General features: G+C 54.9%; 1 protein-coding gene across 2 annotated transcripts in view; it reads left to right on the top strand.

Moving 5' to 3' along the window:
* MAP2K3 (mitogen-activated protein kinase kinase 3) overlaps positions 1 to 4,436 on the top strand; it is a 35,836-nt gene extending 31,400 nt beyond the window's left edge. For both annotated transcript variants that reach the window (XM_072878067.1, XM_072878068.1), the window contains exons 11-13: positions 178 to 317; positions 1,115 to 1,160; positions 1,641 to 4,436. In XM_072878067.1, the coding sequence (XP_072734168.1) occupies positions 178 to 317; positions 1,115 to 1,160; positions 1,641 to 1,724 (270 nt within the window). In that variant the 3' untranslated portion in view covers positions 1,725 to 4,436. The remainder of the gene's footprint in view (positions 1 to 177; positions 318 to 1,114; positions 1,161 to 1,640) is intronic.
* Positions 4,437 to 8,615: the final 4,179 nt, after the last annotated feature.

The following is an 8,615-nucleotide window of genomic DNA, read 5'->3' on the forward strand; positions in this document are numbered from 1 at the left end:
TCTTTGTATTTAAAAAAAAAAAAAGAAAGAAAATGTGGTATGACCCAAATTGAAAATGGTTTGTAAGGAAAGAGGTTTTTCATTTTGAGTCCGAGCTGGCTGCAGAGGCTGAGGTAGGCAGGCTGCGTGGGGTTGCGCTCATCCTGGTGTTTCATGTCGGGCTGTCTCCATCCTCAGATTGAACTGGCCATTCTTCGCTTCCCGTATGAGTCCTGGGGGACCCCCTTCCAACAGCTCAAGCAAGTGGTGGAGGAGCCTTCGCCCCAGCTACCCACCGATCGCTTCTCCAAGGAGTTTGTGGACTTCACGGCGCAGTGGTGAGTCTCTGGCAGGGACTGGTGGCTTCTCCCAGCCTGGCTGAAGAGGAGCCCTGATCCGTGAGGGCTGGAGCAAGGCTGGGTTTGTCGTCCTTTTGGAGCCCATTTCTCCTCACCTTGCTGTACCGAGGCTGGTGCTCGGCCATGGCAGGAAGCGCTGCCCAAACTGGTTTTGCTCTCTGCCTGACTCATCCAGGCTGGTTAGAAGGCCCAGACGTTTCTCTTCCCCTTTTGCCATCGTTGCTGCTGAAATTTTGGTGGTTTCTGGCAAAGCGGCAATGAAATGAGAACGAACCCCTGGCAGCGTCTGGGTGCCTGTGGGTGAAAGCTGATTTGTGGTTTTGTGGGTACTACGTACAGTAGCTGCTCCCCTCGGCGTGTCCCTCTGCTCCCTGTGTGCTGCTTGGAGCTGCCAGGCAGGGGTGAGCCCACCGAGGCAAGGCTCGAACGAGCCTTGAGCTGATCTGCCGACCCTACAGATGGTGGGAAACCATCTCCTCTCCTCCCCGTTTGTTCTGGTCTGTGCGGACAAGCGAGGCTGTGCGGGGCAGACTGCAGTGAGCTGCTTGCCTTGTGCTTTTTGTGGCAAAACACCATGAGTTGGCCTTTCCCAGTTACCTGCCTGGCCACTTTGCTGGTGGTTCAAACCTGCTTGGCCAAGGAGGGAGAGGAATGGGTGCTGCCCATAAGAAGGTTGTCATGTTGGTTGGGAAGGGGAGATCCCTTGTGACAGACCACATACAGCAAAAAAAAAAAAAAAAACCTACAGCCTTTCTCTCCCATTTTTTGTCCTCCAGCTTAAGGAAGAACCCTGCTGAGCGAATGAACTATTTAGAACTTATGGTAAGTGTGAAGCCATTTCTGCTGGTCTTTATCGCAATGCGTTTCAAAAGTCAAATGAATGGTCCAGCAGGTCCTAGGAAAATGGGACAACAGGATGTGTGGGTCATTTTTCAGGCACGGAGTGGGATGGGTGTCATTTGTCTAAGGTGGAAGGGTGTGTTGATTTCATGGGTGTTAAGGTTAGGGTTTCTAGGTGTTTTCTCCCTCTGTCGTATCTGTTCTTGGTGAGTTTAGACCTCAAATGGTGGTAGTACAGCTGCCAAGGTGGGCTGTCCCACTGGGGTTGAACCTAGAAATGCCAAACCTGAAAGCGTTAGTTAATTGTTAAGCAGAAGGCTGGCGTCCATGGGAGCCTGGGGAGGAGGTTGGTGTCCACCTCTCCCCCAGCACCTTGCCAGCTGCCTGACATCCCCCAGGGACTGCTCTTGGGCTTGTCTGTCCTTGGGTGTCAGCTGATGTTGTCTTTGGTCTTTTTGGCAGGAACACCCGTTCTTTACCTTGCACGATACCAAAGAGACTGACATGGCCTCCTTTGTGACAGAGATCCTCGGGGAAGACTCCTAACTCAAACCTCACGGCTTCGTGCAGTCCCCTCCATCCTGGCTTCCCCGCAGAAGAGCGAACGAGGACTCAAGTTAATGGTGGTTTGCACAAATCGTACTTCCCCAACCCACGGGTATCTCTGGCCCCATCTGGCCTCGCAATCTCTTTTCTCTTTGCCCTGTAAATGAAATCCCCCAGGATGAGCCTTTTGAAGCCAACACCTTTCCAACTAAGCCACGGAGACCGAAGGCTCGAGAGTTCCCCGCTGATGCCAGCGTATTCCTCCTGGGGAGAGGACTGTGCCCGCGGCACCTGAGCGGGGCCAGGGCAAGAGGGTGCCAGAGGGCATCTCCCCTCCCCAGCAGCCTGGTGCGCAGCACCAGGGGGTTTGTGTTTCTTTGCTGCCTGGGGAAGGCAGAGAGAAAAAATGCTGCTGCGCTTGCCCCACTCTTCTCCCCTGCCTGCCCAAAGCCCCTTCCCCGGAGTCTGGTCTTGCTCACCTTCCCTTTGTGCCTGGCTCTCTGTCCCCAGGAGCCTACGCAGCTTTTTAGGGGGCTGTGGGGCTCCCTGGGCATGCCACTGTTCACACCAGAGGCTGTTTTAATGCCTGGCTCAACATGTTGATGACCCTTCGAGGCAGCACCCTCCTTCAATCGATACGCCGCTCCCTTGGGGGGAAAAAAGAAGCATTTTTCGATGAGCCCACCTTGACGCAAGCTGCGACCCACGCCTGCCCGGGGGACTTCATCCAGCACACAGTGCTCCCTTCCCCACGCGGGCACAAGGTGACGGAGAGACAAGCAGGTCCCCGGGCGCTGCCTCTCTCCCCTCCAGCCCTGGGCTGGGACGACGCATCCCCTCTCTGGGCATCTAACACCTTCCGCAGCCCCTGCCTCCACCTTCCCTGGCTCCTGGAGAAGACGTTGCTCCATCTCCCTTCCACCCTGGAGCTCATGTAAGACCTCGCACTGTGACACCCGCTTGTTTCGGAGGCTGTACTTGCATCCCTCGTGTCCCAAACTGCCTTCGAACCCTCCAGCTGCCTGCCGAGGTGTCAGCCGAGATCGAAACCCCAGTGGCTCGCACGGGGGCTGCCGACAGTTGTACATTTTATGTCTATATATAATGGACTTTGTAACATGTTTCCTAGTTTTAATCTAACTTGCTATAAATTAAAGCCCTTCTGTGTGGGAGGAGGGAGGAGCAGTTCCTTCTCTGCTAACAAATCCACTGTGAAAACCTGATGTGTTTCCCCACTCTCCCAGCCTGAGCACTCTGCAAGGAGCTACGGGAGCAAAAGGGATTTCTGTTTTCTACTGTATATGATCACGGGATAAACGCACCGGCTGTGGATTTTGTTGTTTTTTTTAATAGATTGAGTTTTCAGAGGGATTTTTTTTTTCTTTTCTAATATATATTTGTGTGTGTGTATGTGTGTGCCCTATATATATTATATATTTTTTAAATCAATGATGAATGTGTGAACGTCTATGTGGCCAGCAGATTTGGTGAAATGGCTAGCATTTTTCTGCCTAAATTTGGGGTGGTGGGGAAGGGGTCAATAGAAGACACCCTGGCCTAAGACTTTTTTTTTTTTTAAAAAAAAGCATCTATTTTTTAACTGAATCTTTTAAAAATGTTTTCCCTGAAATTCATGCCCTGGAGGTCTGGATTTCAGGGTTCACTTCCAGCATTTGGGGTCCCCCACCCAATGAAGAACGATGTCCCCTTAAATTCAGTGCTCCCCCCGCCCGCAGCCCGGGGTTTGAAGCGGTGCTGGGGACCCTCTGCCCGGGAACAGGGCTGCTCCAGGCCGGGCTGCGTGACACCATCTCTTTCTGTGAGCAGCTGCTGGGGGAAGCTGTGCCGGGGCATCGTGCGGCAGCGCTTTTCCCCCCGTCACCACTCTCATCCCCTTCCCCAAGTCAACAAACCCCAAGAAAACCAGCCCGGGCTGAGCTGGACAAACCCTTTGGTTCGACCCTGACCCCCCACCCTACCTCTTCATGTAAAATAAGAAAGTGATTGATGTTCTCCGCGTCTCTCTCCTCGGTCCCGCTCTGCAAACCACCCGACGCTCTCCGGGAGCACCCACACCCTTACCCGCTTGGTTTGACAGCTTTGCAGCCGAGATGTACAATTGTATTTTTTTTTTCATAGTTGGTTACTTTGGATTGTTTTTTGTTTTGATGTTAAGCTTCTGATTTTTCCCTTCTCTCCTTGTTTCAACCCCTTTCCCCTTCCTTTATCTCACCTTTTTTTGGTGCTTTGGGGAATGGTGATTTTTTTTTTTTTGCATGTCGGTTGGTTGTGTTTTTTTTTTTCTTCTTCTTTTCCTGCATTTCTCCTCCTGGAGGAAGTTCCAATTCCTGTATTTTGGGGAAAGGGAGTATCTGCCCTTTCAAACACTGGGGAGATGCCTTCAGGGTGGACTTGGGACCCTGTGAATGAAGCAAGGCTTTGCTGAAGAGGCACCCACACCACCTCCGGGTGCCATCTGCTCTGCTTCCTTCGACACGGGGCTTACCTGTCCCTCTTCACAGCTGATGCTTTCCTGTCCTGCTGCCTCCCCTCTGCCATGGCAGGGGGGAACGGCAGCCCTGCGGGGAACCAGCTTGGCTTTAAGGTGGATGAGGATTTTGACTCACAGCGGAAGCCCCTCTAGCCTTGTATTTTTGAGAATGGTCTGTACCCATTAACCCCAGTCATTGTTTTCAATAAAATTCACTCTCAAACCTGCTTCTTGTCACCTCTTTTCTTGCTGTTTGAACATCAGCGTGGGGTCCAATATCAGATGGGGTCCTGCCACTGGTGTGCTTTCTCCTCGTACCGTGGGGTAACGCTGGTCCCGAGCCGGGGCTCCCCAGAGCAGCACCCTTAGGAGCAGCACCCCCGGGAGCCCTGCCAGCGGCACCCGGGGCTCTGCTTCCCCCCTGGACTGGGCAGGAGGGTGGGTGCTGCTTGCAGGGGCTGGGCTGTGGGTGCCTGGGGCAGGAGGGCAGGGGGGTGCAGGCCCTGGGGGGTCCCGAGACCCCCTGCCCCCCCGAGCCCCCTCCAGCCATCCCCTGGGGGTGCATGTCTGGGATTTGGGCTGGGGGGGGGTCTGCTGCTGCCTGGGCATCATCCCCATGGGCGGTGGAGCTGCAGGTGTAGCGGGGTGGGGGTGTTGTTTCCCCCCCCCTGCAATGGGACAGGGAGAAGGGGAATGGCTCCTTCCCCAAATATTTCCCCTGGCAGCCCCCGCCAGGCAGGATCAGGCCAGGGACACCGGGTCCCTCAAGCACCAGGAGCTCGGTGGCGATGCTCTGCCCGGAGCTGGGATCCAGGGGTGTCAGCGATGCTGTGGGTGAGCAGGGACCTCAGGAAAACCCACTGGCCCACCCGCATGGCGTGGGGAACGCGCTTGGAGGGGGCCTGACCTGCCATAGGCCGCGGCCGAGCTGGAGGGCTCTCCGTTTCAATTACCAGCTTAATAGCTACATTGAGACCCATTAAAAATGCATCAGTGCCTCCGAGGAAAGAACTTCAGGAGAAGCGGAAAATTCATCACTTTGAGTTCCTTTATTAGGAGAAATGGTGTTTTTTTCCCCCCATTTGTCTTGCATACAGGCAAAAAGAGGTTATTTCTGCCTGGTGACTTCCCCATGGGTCTATCATGAGGTATAAACAGGCAGTGCCCAAAGCTGGGCGAGGGGGACACAGCGCTCGCTGCAGAGAAGGGAAAACTCAGCACATCCAACACAGGGAGAGGACGTCGGGACCGTCAGGGCTGCGGCAGCTCAGCCCTCCTGAATTTCAGTGCCAGCAGCTTTCCCTGCCCTTTGCTGAGCAGCGTGTGTTGGGAGCACGATCTCCCTGAGAGGGCAGACCCCCAAACGCGCTCTCCCAGTACAGCGTGGGTGTTTGTACTGGTCATACTGGCCCTTTGCTGGGCTGGTGGGTCTCTCCAGGAGCTGCTGAGCTGGATCCTGATTCCATGATTCCTGAAGAGCCGTTTGTGGAGGAGGGCTGGCTAATAGCATTAGCAGGGGGTGTGATGATGCAGCCAGTTTTCTGGGGCTGTGGGTTATTTATTTTGCTTAATTTTTCTTCTTTTCCTGAAGGTGGCTGAGCCTGTATCTAGGGCAGGGTTGGGTTTTTTTTGGTTCAGGTGGCCTGTGGGCACCTTTCTAGATCGATAGCGTAAATTAGAGAGTTCACGCAGGCCATCGGCTCGTACGAGATGCCTTCAGTCCTCCCCTAATAGCTGTCTCGCCCAGAAACTTCCAACGCTCCCACGCCTGTAGCACCTAAGTGCTAATGAGCTGAAGCTGCAGAATACCAATGAGCCCTCAGGAATATGGATCAGCCTTTCCAGCCCCAGCCAGGCTAGCCAGAGGCTTTAAAATCATTTCAGCTGGCACCTGGAGAGCCTGGTGCAGCCCATCAGAGAGGGAAGGGGTTAAGTGAGGTGCACTTGGGTGCAGAAGGTCCTTGCTGCCCATGGGGAGCTGCCGTGGATGTCTCCCAGCTCTTCTCTCCAAACAGAGGGTAGGTGGTTTGTTTTGGGGTGAGGAGAGCTCAAGTTCTGGTTTAACCATGGGTATCCAGGTGCTTTGGTGCCCTTCCTTTTCCCCCTGATAATTGGTCATCCCTGGAGATGAGTTTCTAAGCTCAGCTCTGTTTTCACCGCCGGCTTGGATAAAGCATCTCCAAGTCTTTTCCGTCTGTCCTAGCAGCCTGGTTTTGCAAATCCAGCCCCGGTGTGTGCGTGTTTATGGAGTGAGCCATGGGACCGGTCCACGCATAGCTGTTTTGCTGCTGCATTCCCCTGGGACTTGCACCAGGGTCCATGGCAACTCCCCATGGATGGGGTGCTGGAAAACTGGGGTGATTTTCTGCTGCCTTCAGTGAACGTGGACCTCCTGGCTTCCCTCTCGGCTTGAAATTCCTGTTGATTTTTCAGAGGTGGGAATGCTGGTGGGGAAATGTGGGGGTGGGAGAAGGAAGCCTTAGCAGTGCAAAGCCTGAAAATATCGAAGGTTGAAGCAAACACTTTGGGGGGGGGCCGAGGAGGTCACCTCCTACTCAAGGAGCCCCAATCCTCTGACAGGTTTGCCTGGAGGCTTTCCAGCCCCTGCGAGCAGTGGCTCTGGCCCCTCACATGCTGCGTTAACCTTTCTCGAAATACCAAGCGGTGCTGGAACAGGCTGTTTATTTCCAGACGGGAGCAGTGGCGAGTGCTGCAGGCACGTGGGCAGAGGGCTGCGGAGAAGCCTGGCGAGCCAGGGTGGCTTTTGCACTTGATTTACATCTTGGAGCAGCTCAGAGCGGAGGAGACGGGAACCTCAATGAATCAAAGCCGTTACCTTGATATTGGCTGTGTTTTCCTTGGTGTCATTCCCTGCTCAGGGCCACTTATGTCTCTTCTAGAGTGATATGCTCTTTTCTTCTTATAGAAGCTGAGATTTCATAAACAAAATCCAAGGTTTCAGACAAAAGCTCCAGTTTGGGTCTGAAGCTGCCCCGAATGCCATGAAGCGTGCATTGCGTGCGTGGCTTCTCCGAGCATCGCCGCTCTGGGTCAGTGAGGCAATTAATTAAGTATTCCCTAGGTCGCCTCGACCCTCTGCAAAGGCCCTGCAGAATATCACCGCCTGCAACAGGTCCTGTTCAGTGTTGGCGACGAGAAGCTGTTGGATGAGCTGGAGGGTACCCCGGGATGCGACCGTGCAACGGAAGCCGTGCCTGGTGAGCCCTTGCTGGCATTTAGCTGGTGTGCAGCTGCCCCCGCTGCTGTCCCCAGCCCTGGGAATGGGAGCCCCAGGGATGCTCGTTGCTTCCCCCCTTCGCAGGGCTCGTAGTCGCTGTGTAAATACACAGCAGATGCCGTGCAAATCCAACGCTGCCTCACCCGGATCGATGCAGGCTGGCGCTGCGCAGCTCTGGGGACGGGGAGCGACCTGGCAAAGCCGGGCCAGAGCGATGGGCAACGTTGTTGGGTGCAATTTTGGGGGCCTGGGGTAAGCCAGGAGGATGCAGAGGTGCTGGTGGCTCCTAGGGCTCTGCCAGCATGAGGCATCGGGGTGGCAGAAGTGCTTCTCAGGGAGCGGTACCTCCAGGTTGTCTTCCCACCCCACTTTTTTTTAGGGCTGTTGGGTTTTTTTTGAGACTTATGCTGTGGCTATCATGTGCCAGGGTCTGTCGCTTTGGCTCTGTGCCTCACTTGGGGGCTCTTCCCCCTTACAAGGGACCGTTGCTGCACCTTTCTCCTCAAAAACCTGATTTTCTGGCCCCTAACGTGACAGGGGACCCGCAGCCCTGGGCACAGCCATGTCTACTTGCACATCTGAGGATGCGACCCTGGTTCCTGCAATGCTTCTGAGTCCTGGGACAGGGGTCCCAGCCTGGCTCCTGCGGCCATCACTGCTAACGAAGGGTTGGCTCTTCTTGTTTGGAAAGATGCGTCATGGGGTCTTCCCACTATCAGAGTCTCACCCCAGCTTCCCTCTCTGCTCGCTGCCTCTTGCTGAGCCCCCACCTCTGCGGGCAGTCAGCATCTGGTGCCAGAGATGCGTTTTGTGGCAAGTACCTGGCTCGCTGCTGGCTGGCCCGGCAGGTTGACTGCGCTCTTCCCTTTCCCATCTATTAAAGAAGCGAAGCAGAAGCTTGGGTTAAAAGAGACTAGAGGAAAGGGGTTTTCAAGGTGCCATGAGGGAGCAGCCATGGGGCTGGGAAAAGGGTTGGTTTGCACCGAGCAGCCATGCAGGGATGTGCAGCATCAGGGCTTGTGAACCCCCATCGGCTTTTTCTCCTCTCTGGTGGCCAGGAGGGACTGTCCCTGCGGTCCCATGTTGCGATGGGAGCAGGGAGTCTCCTGAGCAGGTTTGGGGTTGCCTGAGCTAGGAGAGCCATCTCCGAAGTCTGACCCAT

This window comes from Ciconia boyciana, chromosome 13 (assembly GCF_034638445.1).
Source record: "Ciconia boyciana chromosome 13, ASM3463844v1, whole genome shotgun sequence".
NCBI lineage: Eukaryota > Metazoa > Chordata > Aves > Ciconiiformes > Ciconiidae > Ciconia > Ciconia boyciana.